This window comes from Mustelus asterias, unplaced genomic scaffold (genome assembly GCF_964213995.1).
Source record: "Mustelus asterias unplaced genomic scaffold, sMusAst1.hap1.1 HAP1_SCAFFOLD_1843, whole genome shotgun sequence".
Classification (NCBI taxonomy): domain Eukaryota; kingdom Metazoa; phylum Chordata; class Chondrichthyes; order Carcharhiniformes; family Triakidae; genus Mustelus; species Mustelus asterias.
The window spans coordinates 44772-66810 of NW_027591788.1; the positions used below are offsets into that span (position 1 = coordinate 44772).

Genomic DNA, 22039 nt, shown 5'->3' on the forward strand with positions numbered 1-22039 from the left:
AATGTAGCCCAGTCCCATCACGCAAACCCCCAGCCTCCATCCGTCGACTCTGTCTACACTTCCCCCTGCCTCGGGGGAAAAGCCCAGCCGGCGTAATCGAGGACCCCCTCCCGAGGCACGCACGCACGCACGCAGCCCCGGACATTCTCTCCCCACCTTCTTCCGTCGGGGGAGAAAGGTACAAATGTCTGAGGCCACGTACCGAGCGACTCGAGGGCAGCTTCTTCCCTGCTGCTGCCGTCTGAATGGAGCCAGCTGGCTGACTGGCACCCCGAGCTGACCTTTCTCTAACCCCCCCCCCCCCCCCCCCCCGAGCTGAGACGGTGACACCCTGTCCCGCACCCTCTCCTTTCCTTCTCTATGAACGGTATGCTTCATCTGCATATCGCGCGCAAGAGACAACACTTTTCCCTGGATCCCGATATAGGTGGCAATGCTAAATCCAATCATAGAAACCCTACAGTACAGAAGGAGGCCGTTCGGCCCATCGAGTCTGCACCGACCACAATCCCACCCAGGCCCCACCCCCATATCCCTACATATTTACCCACTAATCCCTCTAACCTATGCATCTCAGGACACTAAGGGGCAATGTTGGCATGGCCAATCAACCTAACCTGCACATCTTTGGACACTAAGGGGCAATTTAGCACGGCCAATCCACCTAACCTACACATCTTTGGACACTAAGGGGCAATTTAGCATGGCCAATCCACCTAACCTGCACATCTTTGGACACTAAGGGACAATTTAGCATGGCCAATCCACCTAACCTGCACATCTTTGGACACTAAGGGACAATTTAGCACGGCCAATCCACCTAACCTGCACATCTTTGGACACTAAGGGGCAATTTAGCATGGCCAATCCACCCTAACCTGCACATCTTTGGACACTAAGGGAGAATTTAGCACGGCCAATCAACCTAACCTGCACATCTTTGGACACTAAGGGGCAATTTAGCACGGCCAATCCACCTAACCTACACATCTTTGGACGCTAAGGGACAATTTAGCACGGCCAATCCACCTAACCTGCACATCTTTAGACACTAAGGGGCAATTTAGCATGGCCAATCCACCCTAACCTGCACATCTTTGGACACTAAGGGAGAATTTAGCACGGCCAATCCACCTAACCTGCACATCTTTGGACACTAAGGGACAATTTAGCCGGGCCAATCCACCGAACCTACACATCTTTGGACACTAAGGGACAATTTAGCATGGCCAATCCACCTAACCTACACATCTTTGGACACTAAGGGAGAATTTAGCATGGCCAATCCACCTAACCTGCACATCTTTGGACACTAAGGGGCAATTTAGCATGGCCAATCCCCCTAACCTGCACATCTTTGGACACTAAGGGAGAATTTAGCATGGCCAATCCACCTAACCTGCTCATCTTTCGGACTGTGGGAGGAAACCGGAGCACCCGGAGGAAACCCTCGCAGACACGGGGAGAATGTGCAGACTCCGCACAGACAGTGACCCGAGACCGGGAATCGAACCCGGGACCCTGGAGCTGTGAAGCAGCAGTGCTAACCACTGTGCTACCGTGCCGCCTCCTCCTCTGTACTCTATGAACGGGTCTGCTTTGCCAGTGCAGCCCGCCAGGAACCCTCCTTTTCACTGTCTCCCCCCTCGGGACACGTGACGATAATGAATCCAATCCAAATCCAATCGAAGGTCGGTTGATCGATTCATCGGCGGAACCCACTGTGTGCCACCCACCTTGCCACCGCCCCGTGTCAGTGGGGTTGTTTTACATTGGAACAACAGTGAGAGAGAGAGGGGGAGCTTGCTGTTATGGATTAAGGAGAGTGTACGTGGGGGTTGGGGAGGGGGTTAAATGGGTGGGGAGAGTCAGTGATGGCGGGGTCGGTGGGGAGAGGGTGTACATGGGGATAGAAAGACAGGCCCACACAACAGCAAGATAAAAAATGAAAGCTATAAGAGTTGTAAGATGTGCAAATTTTATTCAGAATCACTGTCAAACTTTGATGCCGGTTTTAATCTCATGAGCCATGATATCTTAGCAGCGAGTCCCTCCGTCCCTCCGTCCGCGCGTCTTGAGACATTTTGGTGAATGGGTGGTTTAGTTTCCTCCGGCGAGCCAGCTCCTCGGCTGGATTCTGGGCAACTGCCGCACTGTGGGAGGGTCGGTGCTGAGGGAGCGCCGCACTGTGGGAGGGTCAGTGCTGAGGGAGCGCCGCACTGTGGGAGGGTCAGTGCTGAGGGAGCGCCGCACTGTGGGAGGGTCGGTGCTGAGGGAGTGCCGCACTGTGGGAGGGTCAGTGCTGAGGGAGCGCCGCACTGTGGGAGGGTCAGTGCTGAGGGAGTGCCGCACTGTGGGAGGGTCAGTGCTGAGGGAGCGCCGCACTGTGGGAGGGTCGGTGCTGAGGGAGTGCCGCACTGTGGGAGGGTCAGTGCTGAGGGAGCGCCGCACTGTGGGAGGGTCGGTGCTGAGGGAGCGCCGCACTGTGGGAGGGTCAGTGCTGAGGGAGTGCCGCACTGTGGGAGGGTCGGTGCTGAGGGAGCGCCGCACTGTGGGAGGGTCAGTGCTGAGGGAGCGCAGCTCTGTGGGAGGGTCAGTGCTGAGGGAGCGCCGCACTGTGGGAGGGTCAGTGCTGAGGGAGCGCCGCACTGTGGGAGGGTCAGTGCTGAGGGAGCGCCGCACTGTGGGAGGGTCAGTGCTGAGGGAGCGCCGCACTGTGGGAGGGTCAGTGCTGAGGGAGCGCCGCACTGTGGGAGGGTCAGTGCTGAGGGAGCGCCGCACTGTGGGAGGGTCAGTGCTGAGGGAGTGCCGCACTGTGGGAGGGTCGGTGCTGAGGGAGCGCCGCACTGTGGGAGGGTCGGTGCTGAGGGAGCGCCGCACTGTGGGAGGGTCGTTGCTGAGGGCAGGCGAGTTGTGTTGGGGGAGGGGGGCGTTGCGGGGAACGGGGGAAGAATCTCTTCTCCATCACGGCATGGATCCCTCAGCACTTGGTGCCGTCATCCAGTAATTTCCGACGTTGACAATCTGTGGGATCTTGCTGTGCGATTGGCGACAGGGCTGCGAGCTGGGGTGGGGGGGATTTTATTGTCCAGATTGGCCTTCTGGTTGGTCCAGCTGTCTGTCCCCGACCCCCAGCCCAGCAACTGTGCAGGCTGAGACGTTGACCTTTGCCCTTCGCCCTCTCTCTCTCTGGCGACCTCTCCGGCGACGGGGGGTCAGGAGTATCTGGAGGCCAGCCGGGCGAAGTCCTCCCGCGAGGCTCGGAACCAGCGGGCACAGCGGGTGCAAACCTCCAGGCCAGCCACCTTCCTGTCCCAGTCGCTGGCCCCCGTCGAGCCCCAGGCCTGCCTGTAGGCCTCAATGCCAGGCTGGTGCCTCTCCAGGCCGGACACGAGGCCCTCCAAGTTGACCGTCAGGCCCCCGACGGTGACAGCGAAATAGGCCAGCTCGTCCAGCAGGGGGCGCCGGCCGGGGTTCAGCTCCCTCTGGTCCTCCAGCACCCGGCCTAGGTAGTGCGCCAATCCGGCGTAGGCCCGGTGGTTGGACGAGAGCCAGGTGCCTTCCTTCCCCTCGCCCTCCTCCTCCTCCTGCTCCCCGTGGGTTTCCTCAGGCAGGCCCGGCAAGGGCAGGCTAGCCGGCTGGAATCCGGCCCGGTTAAAGGGCGGCCCTTGACTCTGCCTCTGGGAGAGAAGGGAGGGCGAGAGAGTTAGAAAGGGGCGCGATGGGGAGATGTAGAAATTATCAGGAGGTAAAGCTTCCACAGACGGATTTTGAGAGCCAAAAGTTTATTAATTATGAGCCACAAGTGAGGCTTAGATTAACACCGCAATGAAATTACTGTGAAAATCCGTATCCTGGCACCTGTGACAATAATAAACCCTTTAAAATAATGAGGGGCATCGATCAGCTCGATAGTCAACATCTTTTCCCAAAGGTAGGGGAGTCTAAAATTGGAGGGCAGAGGTTTAAGGTGAGAGGGGAGAGATACAAAAGGGTCCAGAGGGGCAATTATTTCACACAGAGGGTGGTGAGTGTCTGGAACGAGAGGCAGTAGTAGAGGCGGGTACAATTTTGTCTTTTAAAAAGCATTTAGACAGTTACATGGGTACGATGGGTAGAGAGGGATATGGGCCAAATGCGGGCAATTGGGACGAGCTTAGTGGTTAAGAGAAGGGGCGGCATGGACAAGTTGGGCCGAAGGGCCTGTTTCCATGCTGTAAACCCTCTGTGACTCTATAACCTCTATGGTTCTTTTCCTTCTCCCCTCTGTACTCTATGAACGGTATGCTTTGTCTGTACAGCGCGCAAGAAACAATACTTCTCCCTGTATCCCGATACTTGTGACAATAATAAGTCAGATCAAAAAAGATGTGGTCTCACCCACACCCTATACAATTCCAACAACACTTTTATTCATCGTGGGACACGGGCATCGCTGGCCGGGCCCAGCTTTTATTGCCCATCCCTAGTTGCCTTTGGAGGGCAGTTGAGAGTCAACCACATTGCTGTGTGTGACCGGGGTAAGGACGGCAGATTTCCTTCCCCAAAGGGAACCAGGCGTGATTTTTCCGACAATCGACAAGGGGCCATCAGTAGATTCTTAATTCCCCGATTTTTAAAAATTGTCTGCCGTGGGTGGGATTCGAACCCGGGGTCCCCCAGAACATTAGCTGAGTTTCTGGGTTAATAGTCTAGCGATATTACCGGAAGGCCACTGTGAGGCCTTTAATTTAGGTCTTGTTTTCCAGGTGAGGCCTTGAATTTAGGCCTTGTTTGCCAGACAAGGCCTTTAGTTTAGGCCTTGTTTGTCAGGCGAGGCCTTGAATTCAGGCCTTGTTTGCCAGACAAGGCCTTTAGTTTAGGCCTTGTTTGTCAGGCGAGGTCTTTAGTTTAGGCCTAGTTTATCAGGCGAGCTCTTTAGTTTAGGCCTTGTTAATCAGGCAAGGCCTTGAATTCAGGCCTTGTTTGTCAGGCGAGGCCTTGAATTTAGGCCTTGTTTGTCAGGCGAGGCCTCGAATTCAGGCCTTGTTTGTCAGGCGAGGCCTTGAATTTAGGCCTTGTTTGTCAGGCGAGGCCTCGAATTTAGGCCTTGTTTGTCAGGCGAGGCCTTGAATTTAGGCCTTGTTTGTCAGGTGAGGCCTTTAGTTTAGGCCTAGTTTATCAGGCGAGGTCTTTAGTTTAGGCCTTGTTTGTCAGGCGAGGCCTTGAATTTAGGCCTTGTTTGTCAGGCGAGGCCTTTAGTTTAGGCCTTGTTTGCCAGGTGAGGCCTTGAATTTAGGCCTTGTTTGTCAGGCGAGGCCTTTAGTTTAGGCCTTGTTTGCCAGGTGAGGCCTTGAATTTAGGCCTTGTTTGTCAGGCGAGGCCTTTAGTTTAGGCCTTGTTTGTCAGGTGAGGCCTTTAGTTTAGGCCTAGTTTATCAGGCGAGCTCTTTAGTTTAGGCCTTGTTAATCAGGCAAGGCCTTGAATTCAGGCCTTGTTTGTCAGGCGAGGCCTTGAATTTAGGCCTTGTTTGTCAGGCGAGGCCTCGAATTCAGGCCTTGTTTGTCAGGCGAGGCCTTGAATTTAGGCCTTGTTTGTCAGGCGAGGCCTCGAATTTAGGCCTTGTTTGTCAGGCGAGGCCTTGAATTTAGGCCTTGTTTGTCAGGTGAGGCCTTTAGTTTAGGCCTAGTTTATCAGGCGAGGTCTTTTGTTTAGGCCTTGTTTGTCAGGCGAGGCCTTGAATTTAGGCCTTGTTTGTCAGGCGAGGCCTTTAGTTTAGGCCTTGTTTGCCAGGTGAGGCCTTGAATTTAGGCCTTGTTTGTCAGGCGAGGCCTTTAGTTTAGGCCTTGTTTGCCAGGTGAGGCCTTGAATTTAGGCCTTGTTTGTCAGGCGAGGCCTTTAGTTTAGGCCTTGTTTGTCAGGTGAGGCCTTTAGTTTAGGCCTAGTTTATCAGGCGAGGTCTTTAGTTTAGGCCTTGTTTGTCAGGCGAGGCCTTGAATTTAGGCCTTGTTTGTCAGGCGAGGCCTTTAGTTTAGGCCTTGTTTGCCAGGTGAGGCCTTGAATTTAGGCCTTGTTTGTCAGGCGAGGCCTTTAGTTTAGGCCTTGTTTGCCAGGTGAGGCCTTGAATTTAGGCCTTGTTTGTCAGGTGAGGCCTTTAGTTTAGGCCTAGTTTATCAGGCGAGGTCTTTAGTTTAGGCCTTGTTTGTCAGGCGAGGCCTTGAATTTAGGCCTTGTTTGTCAGGCGAGGCCTTTAGTTTAGGCCTTGTTTGCCAGGTGAGGCCTTGAATTTAGGCCTTGTTTGTCAGGCGAGGCCTTTAGTTTAGGCCTTGTTTGTCAGGCGAGGCCTTGAATTTAGGCCTTGTTTGTCAGGCGAGGCCTCGAATTTAGGCCTTGTTTGTCAGGCGAGGCCTTGAATTTAGGCCTTGTGTGTCAGGCGAGGCCTGTTTTACGGCCTAGTCTGTGACGGTGGAGGGCTTATTTTGGGCTGAGGGCAGACCGCATTTGGCGTGACGTTACATTTTCCCCTCTGCCCTCTCCTGCTCCCCCGCCGCTGCCGTACCTGGACAGGTTTACACGACTGGATTTGTGGGTTAGTGTCTAGCGGTCATACCACACGGCCATCGCCTCCCCTGCTCTCTGCTGTTACACTCCAGTCCCTTCACAATAAACGCTCACATCCCATTTGCCTGACTCAGTGCGTGCTGTACCTACACACCGACCTCCTGTGACTCATGAACAAAGATACCCAGCTCCCTCTGCCATGGTGCATTTTGACCCTGCTTTCCATTTGGATCATAATTTGCCTTTTCACATCTGCCCAAATGGACAACCTTGGAGTTCTCCACATTAAACTCCAGCTGCCAAATTTGATGCCCATTCTCCAATACCCTATCCACATCTGGCACGGTGGCACAGTGCGGGTTGGCACTGCTGCCTCACAGCGCCAGGGACCCGGGTTCAATTCCCAGCCTCGGGTCGCTGTGTGGAGTTTGCACGTTCTCCCCATGTCTGTGTGGGATTCCTCCGGGTGCTCCGGTTTGCTCCCACAGTCCGAAAGATGTGCAGGTTGGGTGGATTGGCCATGCTAAATTGTCCCTTAGTGTCCAAAGATGTGAAGGTTAGGTGAATTGGCCGTGCTAAATTGTCCCTTAGTGTCCAAAGATGTGAAGGTTAGGTGGATTGGCCGTGCTAAATTGCCCCTTAGTGTCCAAAGATGTGTAGGTTAGGTGGATTGGCCATGCTAAATTGTCCCTTAGTGTCCAAAGATGTGAAGGTTAGGTGGATTGGCCGTGCTAAATTGCCCCTTAGTGTCCAAAGATGTGTAGGTTGGGTGGATTGGCCATGCTAAATTGTCCCTTAGTGTCCAAAGATGTGAAGGTTAGGTGGATTGGCCGTGCTAAATTGTCCCTTAGTGTCCAAAGATGTGAAGGTTAGGTGGATTGGCCGTGCTAAATTGCCCCTTAGTGTCCAAAGATGTGTAGGTTAGGGGATTGGCCATGCTAAATTGTCCCTTAGTGTCCAAAGATGTGCTGGTTAGGTGAATTGGCCATGATAAATTGTCCCTTAGTGTCCAAAGATGTGTAGGTTAGGTGGATTGGCCATGCTAAATTGTCCCTTAGTGTCCAAAGATGTGTAGGTTAGGTGGATTGGCCGTGCTAAACTGTCCCTTAGTGTCCAAAGATGTGTAGGTTAGGTGGATTGGCCATGCTAAATTGCCCCTTGGTGTCCAAAGATGTCCAGGTTAGGTGGATTGGCCGTGCTAAATTGCCCCTTGTGTCAGGGAATTAGCAGGGTAAATGTGTGGGGTTACGGGAACATGGTGGGAGTGTGGTCGGTACAGACTCGATGGGCTGAATGGCCTCCCTCTGCACTGTAGGATTCTATGATTGTATGAAATGACATTACATTACTGGTCCTTTACTGGTCTGGACTACACGTGACTCCAGTACCCACACAGCGAGGCCCGTGACTCTTAACCCTGCCAACACCAACACCCACCTCCGCCTCCCCTCCCCCAACTCTGAAATGTTGACAGTGAGCCCCTGGGGTCAAGGGGCATGTAGGAATGGCCAACGAATGCTGGCCCCAGTCCAGCCCAGCCAAGCTGTCCATTTTACACATTGGTCTAACCCTGGGGACCGGACTGGGAGCCAACAGGTCAGGTTAGAGAGCAGGCAGGGAGCATCCAGGCAAGAGTGATCATAACACAAAGGTTTCACATCCTCACAGCAAAGGAAGCGGTCAGGATTACGTCACTGCTCAAAACCTCGATGGGCTGAAGGGAGCTCAGGGACCTGATGGATTAGAGTAGGGGGACACACACGCCCATTCCGGACAGAGAGATATATTCTCTCTCTCGGGGGTATGTGAGCCTCACGGCCGCCCTGCCTCAGGAGGTGCGAGGGACACTGGATATTTCTGTAGTCGGAGGTAGATGGGTTCTGGTTGGGCTGAGGGAATCGGGAGGTTGTCGGGGGTGGGAGCGGAGCTACATGAGGAATGTGGGACTTGAACCCCAAATGGAACAGCCCTGATCTTAACCAATGGGGGGGGGGGGGAGCAGGGCAAGAGGGGCAGAATGGTCTACAGCGCCTGCTCACGCTGGGAATGTCTGAGGATCGACGCAAGACTCACTCCCTCGCCCCCCCGCCCCCCCGCCCCCTCACCCCCCCGCCCCCCCGCCCCCCCGCCCCCTCGCCCCCCTGCCCCCTCGCCTCCCCGCCCCCCGCCCCCTCGCCCCCCCGCCCCCTCGCCCCCCCGCCCCCTCGCCTCCCCGCCCCCCCGCCCCCTCGCCCCCTCGCCCCCCCGCCCCCTCGCCTCCCCGCCCCCCCGCCCCCCCGCCCCCTCGCCTCCCCGCCCCCCCGCCCCCCCGCCCCCTCGCCCCCCCCGCCCCCCCGCCCCCCCGCCCCCTCGCCCCCACGCCCCCCGCCCCCTCGCCCCCCCGCCCCCCCGCCCCCTCGCCCCCTCGCCTCCCCGCCCCCTCGCCCCCTCGCCTCCCCGCCCCCTCGCCCCCCCGCCCCCTCGCCCCCTCGCCCCTCGCCCCCTCGCCCCCTCGCCCCCTCGCCCCCCCCGCCCCCTCGCCCCCCGCCCCCCCGCCCCCCCGCCCCCTCGCCCCCCGCCCCCTCGCCCCCCCGCCCCCCCGCCCCCCGCCCCCCCGCCCCCCCGCCCCCCCGCCCCCCGCCCCCCCGCCCCCCCGCCCCCTCGCCCCCCCGCCCCCACGCCCCCTCGCCTCCCCGCCCCCTCGCCCCCCCGCCCCCCCCCCCCCCCCGCCCCCTCGCCCCCCCGCCCCCCCGCCCCCTCGCCCCCCCGCCCCCCCACCCCCCCACCCACTCACTCACTCACTCACTCACTCACTCACTCACTCACTCACTCACTCAATCGCTCCCTCGCTCGCTCACTCACTCACTCACTCACTCAGTCCCTCGCTCACTCACTCACTCCCTCGCTCACTCAATCACCCCCTTGCTCACTCACTTACTCACTCAGTCCCTCGCTCACTCACTCGCTCCCTCGCTCACTCAATCGCTCCCTCGCTCACTCAATCGCTCCCTCGCTCACTCAATCGCTCCCTCGCTCACTCAATCGCTCCCTCGCTCACTCAATCGCTCCCTCGCTCACTCAATCGCTCCCTCGCTCACTCAATCGCTCCCTCGCTCACTCAATCGCTCCCTCGCTCACTCAATCGCTCCCTCGCTCACTCAATCGCTCCCTCGCTCACTCAATCGCTCCCTCGCTCACTCAATCGCTCCCTCGCTCACTCAATCGCTCCCACGCTCACTCAATCGCTCCCTCGCTCACTCAATCGCTCCCTCGCTCACTCAATCGCTCCCTCCATCGCTCCCTCGCTCCCTCAATCGCTCCCTCGCTCCCTCAATCGCTCCCTCGCTCCCTCAATCGCTCCCTCGCTCCCTCAATCGCTCCCTCGCTCCCTCAATCGCTCCCTCGCTCACTCAATCGCTCCCTCGCTCACTCAATCGCTCCCTCGCTCACTCAATCGCTCCCTCGCTCACTCAATCGCTCCCTCGCTCACTCAATCGCTCCCTCGCTCACACAATCGCTCCCTCGCTCACTCAATCGCTCCCTCGCTCACTCAATCGCTCCCTCGCTCACTCAATCGCTCCCTCGCTCACTCAATCGCTCCCTCGCTCACTCAATCGCTCCCTCGCTCACTCAATCGCTCCCTCGCTCACTCAATCGCTCCCTCGCTCACTCAATCGCTCCCTCGCTCACTCAATCGCTCCCTCGCTCACTCAATCGCTCCCTCGCTCACTCAATCGCTCCCTCGCTCACTCAATCGCTCCCTCGCTCACTCAATCGCTCCCTCGCTCACTCAATCGCTCCCTCGCTCACTCAATCGCTCCCTCGCTCACTCAATCGCTCCCTCGCTCACTCAATCGCTCCCTCGCTCACTCAATCGCTCCCTCGCTCACTCAATCGCTCCCTCGCTCACTCAATCGCTCCCTCGCTCACTCAATCGCTCCCTCGCTCACTCAATCGCTCCCTCGCTCACTCAATCGCTCCCTCGCTCACTCAATCGCTCCCTCGCTCACTCAATCGCTCCCTCGCTCACTCAATCGCTCCCTCGCTCACTCAATCGCTCCCTCGCTCACTCAATCGCTCCCTCGCTCACTCAATCGCTCCCTCGCTCACTCAATCGCTCCCTCGCTCACTCAATCGCTCCCTCGCTCACTCAATCGCTCCCTCGCTCACTCAATCGCTCCCTCGCTCACTCAATCGCTCCCTCGCTCACTCAATCGCTCCCTCGCTCACTCAATCGCTCCCTCGCTCACTCAATCGCTCCCTCGCTCACTCAATCGCTCCCTCGCTCACTCAATCGCTCCCTCGCTCACTCAATCGCTCCCTCGCTCACTCAATCGCTCCCTCGCTCACTCAATCGCTCCCTCGCTCACTCAATCGCTCCCTCGCTCACTCAATCGCTCCCTCGCTCACTCAATCGCTCCCTCGCTCACTCAATCGCTCCCTCGCTCACTCAATCGCTCCCTCGCTCACTCACTCGCTCCCTCGCTCACTCAATCACTCACTCAGTCCTTCGCTCACTCAATCACCCCCTTGCTCACTCACTCACTCAGTCCCTCGCTCACTTAATCACTCCCTCGCTCACTTAATCACTCACTCACTCCCTTGCTCACTCAATCACTCACTCACTCCCTCGCTCACTCAATCGCTCCCTCGCCCCCTCACTCGCTCACTCACTCACTCACTCACACTCGCTCACTCACTCCCTCGCTCACTCACTCACTCACTCCCTCGCTCACTCAATCGCTCCCTCGCTCCCTCGCTCCCTCGCTCCCTCGCTCCCTCACTCCCTCACTCCCTCACTCCCTCACTCGCTCCCTCACTCACTCATTCCCTCACTCCCTTGCTCCCTCGCTCACTCACTCCCTCACTCCCTCACTCCCTCACTCCCTCGCTCCCTCACTCCCTCGCTCACTCACGTATAGGTGGACCAGCTTGGGCGAGCGATGGTCCAGCTCCTGGATCAGTTGATGTGTCTTGTGGATGATGAGGGATAGTTTCCGGGTGACGGAACGAGTGGCCACACCAGCGAATCGGGCCCCTGGGGAGAGAGAGCAGAGAACGGGGAGATAGTTAATGGATCCCTCGCTCCCTCCCTCCCTCCCTCCCTCCCCCCCACACTCATCCCCGCCGACACAGATCATAGAATCCTACAGTGCAGAAGGAGGCCATTCAGCCCATCGAGTCTGCACTGACAACAATCCCACCCTATCCCCATAGCCCAATGCATTGACCCGAGCTAGTCCCCCTGACACTAAGGGACAATTTAGCACGGCCAATCCACCTAACCTGTACATCTTTGGACACTAAGGGACAATTTAGCACGGCCAATCCACCTAACCTGTACATCTTTGGACACTAAGGGACAATTTAGCATGGCCAATCCACCTAACCTGCACATCTTTGGACACTAAGGGACAAATTAGATAAATGCGAGGTGATGCATTTTGGTAGATTGAACCAGGGCAGGACTTACTCAGTTAATGGTAGGGCGTTGGGGAGAGTTACAGAACAAAGAGATCGAGGGGTACAGGTTCATAGCTCCTTGAAAGTGGAGTCACAGGTGGACAGAGTGGTGAAGAAGGCATTCGGCATGCTTGGTTTCATCGGTCAGAACATTGAATACAGGAGTTGGGACGTCTTGTTGAAGTTGTACAAGACATTGGTAAGGCCACACTTGGGATACTGTGTACAGTTCTGGTCACCTTATAATAGAAAAGTTTTTGAAAGTTTATTTATTAGTGTCACAAGTAGGCTTACATTAACAATGCAATGAAGTTACTGTGAAAATCCCCTCGTCGCCCACACTCCGGTGCCTGTTCGGATACATTGAGGGAGAATTTAGCACGGCCAATCCACCCTAACCAGCATGTCTTTGGTCTGTGGAAGGAAACCGGAACATCCGGAGGAAACCCACGCAGACACGGGGAGAACGTGCAGACTCCACACAGACAGTGACCCGAGCCGGGAATCGAACCCGAGTCCCTGGCGCTGTGAGGCAGCAGCGCTAACCCACTGTGTCACCGTGCTGCCCATACCCGGGTCCCTGGCGCTGTGAGGCAGCAGTGCTAACCCTCTGTGTCGCCGTGCTGCCCATACCCGGGTCCCTGGCGCTGTGAGGCAGCAGTGCTAACCCGCTGTGTCACCGTGCTGCCCATACCCGGGTCCCTGGCGCTGTGAGGCAGCAGCGCTAACCCACTGTGTCGCCGTGCTGCCCATACCCGGGTCCCTGGCGCTGTGAGGCAGCAGCGCTAACCCTCTGTGTCACCGTGCTGCCCATACCCGGGTCCCTGGCGCTGTGAGGCAGCAGCGCTAACCCGCTGTGTCACCGTGCTGCCCATACCCGGGTCCCTGGCGCTGTGAGGCAGCAGCGCGAACCCTCTGTACCACCGTGCTGCCCATACCCGGGTCCCTGGCGCTGTGAGGCAGCAGCGCGAACCCTCTGTACCACCGTGCTGCCCATACCCGGGTCCCTGGCGCTGTGAGGCAGCAGCGCGAACCCACTGTGTCACCGTGCTGCCCATACCCGGGTCCCTGGCGCTGTGAGGCAGCAGTGCTAACCCTCTCTGTACCACCTTGCCGCTCCTCATCCTGCTGGCTTCACTCCCCTCTCCCTCCCCATCACTCGCTCCCTCCATCCTCACAGCCTCCACATTCCCTCCCCTTCCTCTCCAAACCTCCGGCAATGTGTTACCCCCTCTCCATTCCCAATATTCCCAGAACCACATCTCCCAAACCCTCCAATCCCCGGAACAATTCACAATCTCGTCCACACTCTCTCTCTCTCTCTGTCTCTCTCTCTGTCTCTCTCTCTGTCTCTCTCTGTCTCTCTCTCTCTGTCTCTCTCTCTCTCTGTCTCTCTCTCTCTGTCTCTCTCTCTCTGTCTCTCTCTCTCTGTCTCTCTCTCTCTGTCTCTCTCTCTCTGTCTCTCTCTCTCTGTCTCTCTCTCCCTCTTTCTCTCCCTCTTTCTCTCCCTCTGTCTCTCTCTCTGTCTCTGTCTCTCTTTGTCTCTCTCTCTCTGTCTCTCACTGTCTGTCACTCTCTCTGTCACACTCTCTCTCTCTCTGTCTCCCTCTGTCCCTTTCTCTTTCTCTCTCTCTGTCTGTCTCCCTCTGTTTCTCTCTGTCTCTCACTCTGTCTCGCTCACTCTTTCTCTCTCTGTCTCTGTCTCCCTCTGTCTCCCTCTGTCTCTCTCTGACTCTCTCTCTCTGACTCTCTCTCTCTGTCTCTCTCTCTCTGTCTCTCTCTCTCTGTCTCTCTCTGTCTATCTCTATCTCTATCTCTCTATCTCTCTCTATCTCTCTCTATCTCTGTCTCTCTCTGTCTCCCTCTGTCTCCCTCTGTCTCCCTCTGTCTCTCTCTCAAATTCCGACACGTCCTTCCTTAAGGATGGGTCAAAACACGATGGCCGAAAGATTCCTGTCTGAGCAGCCGGGGGAATGGTGAGTGAGTGAGAAATTCCCATGGAGCATGTAACTGTCTTGGAGAGTGGGGAAGGATTATCTCAGCACTGACCCTCCCACAGTGCGGCGCTCCCTCAGCACTGACCCTCCCACAGTGCGGTGCTCCCTCAGCACTGACCCTCCCACAGTGCGGCACTCCCTCAGCACCGACCCTCCCACAGTGCGGCGCTCCCTCAGCACTGACCCTCCCACAGTGCGGCGCTCCCTCAGCACCGACCCTCCCACAGTGTGGCGCTCCCTCAGCACTGACCCTCCCACAGTGCGGCGCTCCCTCAGCACTGACCCTCCCACAGCGCGGCGCTCCCTCAGCACTGACCCTCCCACAGTGCGGCGCTCCCTCAGCACTGACCCTCCCACAGTGCGGCGCTCCCTCAGCACTGACCCTCCCACAGCGCGGCGCTCCCTCAGCACTGACCCTCCCACAGTGTGGCACTCCCTCAGCACTGACCCTCCCACAGTGTGGCACTCCCTCAGCACTGACCCTCCCACAATGCGGCGCTCCCTCAGCACTGGCCCTCCCACAGTGCGGCACTCCCTCAGCACTGACCCTCCCACAGTGCGGCGCTCCCTCAGCACTGACCCTCCCACAGTGCGGTGCTCCCTCAGCACTGACCCTCCCACAGTGTGGCACTCCCTCAGCACTGACCCTTGCGTAGTTTATACAAGGTCAGGATCACTCACTGTGTAACTGTACAGAGTCACTGTTTATTCAACAGGGTAAGGATCACTCACTGTGTAACTGTACAGAGACACTGTTTATTCAGCAGGGTAAGGATCACTCACTGTGTAACTGTACAGAGTCACTGTTTATTCAGCAGGGTAAGGATCACTCACTGTGTAACTGTACAGAGTCACTGTTTATTCAGCAGGGTAAGGATCACTCACTGTGTAACTGTACAGAGTCACTGTTTATTCAGCAGGGTAAGGATCACTCGCTGTGTAACTGTACAGAGTCACTGTTTATTCAGCAGGGTAAGGATCACTCACTGTGTAACTGTACAGAGTCACTGTTTATTCAGCAGGGTAAGGATCACTCACTGTGTCACTGTACAGAGACACTGTGTATTCAGCAGGGTAAGGATCACTCACTGTGTAACTGTACAGAGTCACTGTTTATTCAGCAGGGTAAGGATCACTCACTGTGTAACTGTACAGAGTCGCTGTTTATTCAGCAGGGTAAGGATCACTCACTGTGTAACTGTACAGAGACACTGTTTATTCAGCAGGGTAAGGATCACTCACTGTGTAACTGTACAGAGTCACTGTTTATTCAGGGTAAGGATCACTCACTGTGTAACTGTACAGAGTCACTGTTTATTCAGGGTAAGGATCACTCACTGTGTAACTGTACAGAGTCACTGTTTATTCAGCAGGGTAAGGATCACTCACTGTGTAACTGTACAGAGTCACTGTTTATTCAGGGTAAGGATCACTCACTGTGTTACTGTACAGAGTCACTGTTTATTCAGCAGGGTAAGGGTCACTCACTGTGTAACTGTACAGAGTCACTGTTTATTCAGCAGGGTAAGGATCACTCACTGTGTAACTGTACAGAGTCACTGTTTATTCAGGGTAAGGATCACTCACTGTGTAACTGTACAGAGTCACTGTTTATTCAGCAGGGTAAGGATCACTCACTCTGTAACTGTACAAAGTCGCTGTTTATCCAGCAGGGTAAGGATCACTCACTGTGTAACTGTACAGAGTCGCTGTTTATTCAGGGTAAGGATCACTCACTGTGTAACTGTACAGAGTCACTGTTTATTCAGGGTAAGGATCACTCACTGTGTAACTGTACAGAGTCACTGTTTATTCAGCAGGGTAAGGATCACTCACTGTGTAACTGTCCAGAGTCACTGTTTATTCAGGGTAAGGATCACTCACTGTGTAACTGTACAGAGTCACTGTTTATTCAGCAGGGTAAGGATCACTCACTGTGTAACTGTACAGAGTCACTGTTTATTCAACAGGGTAAGGATCACTCACTGTGTAACTGTACAGAGTCACTGTTTATTCAGGGTAAGGGTCACTCACTGTGTAACTGTACAGAGTCACTGTTTATTCAGCAGGGTAAGGATCACTCACTGTGTAACTGTACAGAGTCACTGTTTATTCAGCAGGGTAAGGATCACTCACTGTGTAACTGTACAGAGTCACTGTTTATTCAGCAGGGTAAGGATCACTCACTGTGTAACTGTACAGAGTCACTGTTTATTCAGCAGGGTAAGGATCACTCACTGTGTAACTGTACAGAGTCACTGTTTATTCAGCAGGGTAAGGGTCACTCACTGTGTAACTGTACAGAGTCGCTGTTTATTCAGCAGGGTAAGGATCACTCACTGTGTAACTGTACAGAGTCACTGTTTATTCAGCAGGGTAAGGATCACTCACTGTGTAACTGTACAGAGTCACTGTTTATTCAGCAGGGTAAGGATCACTCACTGTGTAACTGTACAGAGTCACTGTTTATTCAGCAGGGTAAGGATCACTCACTGTGTAACTGTACAGAGTCACTGTATATTCAGCAGGATAAGGATCACTCACTGTGTAACTGTACAGAGTCACTGTTTATTCAGCAGGGTAAGGATCACTCACTGTGTAACTGTACAGAGTCACTGTTTATTCAGGGTAAGGATCACTCACTGTGTAACTGTACAGAGTCACTGTTTATTCAGGGTAAGGATCACTCACTGTGTAACTGTACAGAGTCACTGTTTATTCAGCAGGGTAAGGATCGCTCACTGTGTAACTGTACAGAGACACTGTTTATTCAGCAGGGTAAGGATCACTCACTGTGTAACTGTACAGAGTCGCTGTTTATTCAGCAGGGTAAGGATCACTCACTGTGTGACTGTACAGAGTCGCTGTTTATTCAGTTTAAGGGTCACACTGTACTCCAGCCTGTTTACAGTTTTCAAGTGAATGGAACTGAGTGAATATTTGACAGTGCGACATGTTTGGACATGACTATTTGTTTCAAAGCTTTCAGATTAAATCATTCTCGTTCACTCAGCTGAAGTAATACTGCATTCCTTTCTGTAGAGCAGAGCAGTAACAATGTCAGAATCTCTCTCCCTCTGTATCTCCACATCCTGTATCTATTCCTTCATCTGTTTATCTGTCTCTCGATTAGATTTCAGTCTGAGATTCACTCCTGGCTATCGGATAATCTCCCCAACGCTCTGAATCACTGATTTATTACCTCCCCACTTTTCTAATGAATTCCACTTGCAATAAACAATATCAGTTTTCCGAATTAGTTGTGGATCTTACATGCCCCCAACCCTGGCCCCCCCCATTCCGACACGATAGTTAAGAAAGCCCACAACGCCTCTACTTTCTCAGGAGGCGAAGGAAATTCAATATGTCCACTCCAGCTCTCACTAACTTTTACAGATGCCCCATAGAAAGCATCCTTTCCGGGTTGTATCACAGCTCGGTCTGGGGCTCCTGCTCTGCCCAAGACCGCAAGGAACTACAAAGGGTCGTGAATGTAGCCCAGTCCCATCACCAGCCTCCCATCCATTGACTCCGTCTACACTTCCCGCTGCCTCGGGGAAAAGCAGCCGGCATAATCAAGGACCCCCCCCCCCCACGCACACCCGGACATTCTCTCTTCCACCTTCTTCCTTCGGGAAAAAGATACAAAAGTCTGAGGTCACGTACCGACCGACTCAAGAACAGCTTCTTCCCTGCTGCCGTCAGACTTTTGAATGGACCCACCTTACCTGACGCTGATCTTTCTCTACACCCGAGCTGTGACTGTGACACTACATTCTGCACCCTCTCCTTTCCTTCTCTATGAACGGTATGCTTTGTCTGTATAGTACGCAAGAAACAATACTTTTCACTGCATCCCGATACACGTGACAACAATAAATCAAATGAGTGAATAAGAATAAGGAACCTTTTCTCGAGGGATATTGGAACTCTGATAAAGAAGAAGAGGGAGATGTATGACCTGTAGAGACAACAGGGAGGAAATAAGATGCTTGAGGAGTATAAAAATTGCAAGAAACTACTTCAGAACGAAATCAGGAGGGCTAAAAGAAGACATGAGGTTGCTTTGGCAGACAAGGTGAAGGATAATCCTAAGAGCTTCTACAGGTATATTAAGAGGAAAAGGATAGTAAGGGATAAAATTGGTCCTCTTGAAGATCAGAGTGGTCGGCTATGTATGGAACCAAAAGAAATGGGGGAGATATTAAATGGGTTTTTTGCATCCGTATTTACTAAGGAAACGGGCATGGAGTCTATGGAAATAAGGCAAACAAGTAGGGAGGTCATGGAACCTATACAGATTAAAGGGGAGGAGGTGCTCGCTGTCTTGAGGCAAATCAGAGTGGATAAATCCCCAGGACCGGACAGGGTATTCCCTCGGATCTTGAGGGAGACGAGTGTTGAACTTGCAGGGGCCCTGGCAGATATTTTTAAAATGTCGGGATCCACGGGTGAGGTGCCGGATGATTGGAGGGTGGCTCATGTTGTTCCGTTGTTTAAAAAAGGCTCACAAAGTAATGCGGGGAATTATAGGCCGGTAAGTTTGACGTCAGTAGTAGGTAAATTCTTGGAAGGAGTACGAAGAGATAGGATCTACAAATATTTGGATAGACAGGGACTTATTAGGGAGAGTCAACATGGCTTTGTGCGTGGTAGGTCATGTTTGACCAATCTATTAGAGTTTTTCGAGGAGGCTACCAGGAAAGTGGATGAAGGGAAGGCGGTGGATGTTGTCTACCTGGATTTCAGCAAGGCCTTTGACAAGGTCCCGCATGGGAGGTTAGTTAGGAAGGTTCAGTCGCTGGGTATACATGGGGAGGTAGTAAATTGGATTAGACATTGGCTCAATGGAAGAAGCCAGAGAGTGGTAGTGGAGGATTGCTTCTCTGAGTGGAGGCCTGTGACTAGTGGTGTGCCGCAGGGATCGGTGTTGGGTCCATTGTTGTTTGTCATCTATATCAATGATCTGGATGATAATGTGGTCAATTGGATCAGCAAGTTTGCTGATGATACAAAGATTGGAGGTGTAGTGGACAGTGAGGAAGGTTTTCAAAGCTTGCAGAGGGATTTGGACCAGCTAGAAAAATGGGCTGAAAAATGGCAGATGGAATTTAAGGCAGACAAGTGTGAGGTATTGCACTTTGGAAGGACAAACCAAAGTAGAACATACAAGGTAAATGGTAGGACACTGAAGAGTGCAGTAGAACAGAGGGATCTGGGAATACAGATACATAATTCCCTAAAAGTGGCGTCACAGGTAGATAGGGTCATAAAGAGTGCTTTTGGTACATTGGCCTTTATAAATCGGAGTATCGAGTATAAAAGTTGGAATGTTATGGTGAGGTTGTATAAGACATTGGTGAGGCCAAATTTGGAGTATTGTGTACAGTTTTGGTCACCTAGTTACAGGAAGGATGTAAATAAGATTGAAAGAGTGCAGAGAAGGTTCACAAGGATGTTGCCGGGACTTGAGAAGCTGAGTTACAGAGAGAGATTGAATAGGTTGGGACTTTATTCCCTGGAGCGTAGAAGATTGAGGGGAGATTTGATAGAGGTGTATAAGATTTTGATGGGTATAGATAGAGTGAATGCAAGCAGGCTTTTTCCGCTGAGGCTCGGGAGAAAAAAACCAGAGGGCATGGGTTAAGGGTGAGGGGGGAAAAGTTTAAAGGGAATATTAGGGGGGGCTTCTTCACGCAGAGAGTGGTGGGAGTGTGGAATGAGCTGCCGGATAAAGTGGTAAATGCGGGGTCACTTTTAACATTTAAGAAAAACTTGGACGGGTTCATGGATGAGAGGGGTGTGGAGGGATATGGTCCAAGTGCAGGTCAGTGGGACGAGGCATAAAATGGTTCGGCACAGACAAGAAGGGCCAAAAGGCCTGTTTCTGAGCTGTAATTTTCTATGGTTCTAAATCAGAAATTGGGGCAGTTTAGGAAACGGGGGGTGCCCTGGGTGAACAGTCGCTGAAGGCTGGTGTGCAGGTACGGCACGCAGTGAGGAATGTTAATGGCACAGCAAGACTCCACTCCGCACAGAGAGTGACCTGAGCCGGGAATCGAACCCGGGTCCCTGGCGCTGTGAGGCAGCAGCGCTAACCCACTGTGCCACCGTGCTGTACCGTCAGAGACAGAGAGAGAGGGAGACAGAGAGAGAGAGGGAGACAGAGAGAGAGAGGGAGACAGAGAGAGAGAGGGAGACAGAGAGAGGGAGGGAGACAGAGAGAGGGAGGGAGACAGAGAGAGGGAGGGAGACAGAGAGAGGGAGGGAGACAGAGAGAGGGAGGGAGACAGAGAGAGGGAGGGAGACAGAGAGAGGGAGGGAGACAGAGAGAGGGAGGGAGACAGAGAGAGGGAGGGAGACAGAGAGAGGGAGGGAGACAGAGAGAGGGAGGGAGACAGAGAGAGGGAGGGAGACAGAGAGAGGGAGGGAGACAGAGAGAGGGAGGGAGACAGAGAGAGGGAGGAGACAGAGAGAGGGAGGGCCGAGACAGAGAGAGAGAGGGCGAGACAGAGGAGAGAGAGGGCGAGACAGAGAGAGAGAGAGCGAGACAGAGAGAGAGTGAGCGAGACAGAGAGAGAGAGAGCGAGACAGAGAGAGAGAGAGCGAGACAGAGAGAGAGAGAGCCGAGACAGAGAGAGAGAGAGCGAGACAGAGAGAGAGAGAGCGAGACAGAGAGAGAGAGAGCGAGACAGAGAGAGAGAGAGCGAGACAGAGAGAGAGAGAGCGAGACAGAGAGAGAGAGCGAGACAGAGAGAGAGAGAGCGAGACAGAGAGAGAGAGAGCGAGACAGAGAGAGAGAGAGCGAGACAGAGAGAGAGAGAGCGAGACAGAGAGAGAGAGAGCGAGACAGAGAGAGAGAGAGCGAGACAGAGAGAGAGAGAGCGAGACAGAGAGAGAGAGAGCGAGACAGAGAGAGAGAGAGCGAGACAGAGAGAGGAGAGCGAGACAGAGAGAGAGAGAGCGAGACAGAGAGCAGACAGAGAGACAGAGAGCGAGACAGAGAGCGAGACAGAGAAAGCGAGAGACAGAGATACAGAGAAAGCGAGAGACAGAGAGAGAAACAGAGAGTGAGAGAAACAGAGATATTCCACATGGAGAGAGGGAGGTGTGGGTCAGACCTGGGTGAGGGAGGGATTGAAAGCACAGAGGAGACAGAGAGAGCTTCGGAGCGGGGAAAAGTTTCCGTAGAACTTACTGCTGAGAACTTCCATGGTGCCGGCTGGGACCTGGAACCGGGATGCTTCTGAACAATGTTCCCCTTCCGTGGGTCCCCGAGGCTGAGTGTGGAGAGATCCCCCGACTTCAGAGACCCCTCACCCCTGACGCACACACACACACGGACACACACACACTTCTCACAACCTTCTAGAAGTCTCTCTCTCTCTCTCTCCCGGGGACCTGCGCAGAGAGTCAGGGACTGGGTGGAAAGTTTTGAGATGCCAGGGAACGGGGGGTGGGGACAGTTGATCACTGAGGGAGTGGGGGAGTGATTGGCCTGAGGGGAGAGGTATCGGAGGCCATCACAGGCTCTGGGAATCTCTCCCAGCAGCGGAGGAGGTAGAACAGGAACAAGACGGGGCTGGTTACTGACTGCACGGTGTAACATGTACACAGCGCTTCCCGACTCAGGTCAAAGCAGCTGAACTCCTTCAGAACCACTCAGAGATTTAACTCTTTACAGGGTTAGATACAGAGTGAATCTCCCTCTACACAGTCCCCATCAAACACTCCCAGGACAGGTACAGCACGGGGTTAGATACAGAGTAAAGCTCCCTCTACACTGTCCCCATCAAACACTCCCAGGACAGGTACAGCACGGGGTTAGATACAGAGTAAAGCTCCCTCTACACTATCCCCATCAAACACTCCCAGGACAGGTACAGCACGGGGTTAGATACAGAGTAAAGCTCCCTCTACACTGTCCCCCATCAAACACTCCCAGGACAGGTACAGCACGGGGTTAGATACAGAGTAAAGCTCCCTCTACACTGTCCCCATCAAACACTCCCAGGACAGGTTCAGCACGGGGTTAGATACAGAGTAAAGCTCCCTCTACA

General features: G+C 54.2%; 1 protein-coding gene across 2 annotated transcripts; it reads right to left on the reverse strand.

Annotated features, from left to right (window-relative positions):
- Positions 1–1957: 1957 nt before the first annotated feature.
- Positions 1958–21609, reverse strand: LOC144488757 (cardiotrophin-2-like). Of its 2 annotated transcripts, XR_013496650.1 has the most exons (4): positions 21178–21394; positions 11436–11557; positions 2518–3680; positions 1958–2450 (listed from the first exon to the last, which is right to left on the reverse strand). XR_013496650.1 is itself a non-coding variant. In XM_078206856.1 (3 exons), the coding sequence occupies exons 1-3, from the start codon at positions 21191–21193 to the stop codon at positions 3216–3218; spliced, it is 603 nt and encodes a 200-aa protein (XP_078062982.1). In that variant the 5' UTR covers positions 21194–21609; the 3' UTR covers positions 1958–3215. The 2 variants fall into 2 exon arrangements, 1 of the variants encoding a protein (XP_078062982.1); XM_078206856.1 differs by having other exon boundaries at positions 1958–3680; positions 21178–21609.
- Between the last annotated feature and the right edge of the window lie 430 nt (positions 21610–22039).

Coding starts and splice junctions, on each gene's coding strand:
- LOC144488757 (XM_078206856.1), bottom strand. Junction 3,681..11,435: donor CCAAGCTGGTCCACCTATAC/GTGAGTGAGCGA, acceptor CTTCTCTCCCAG/AGGCAGAGTCAAGGGCCGCC.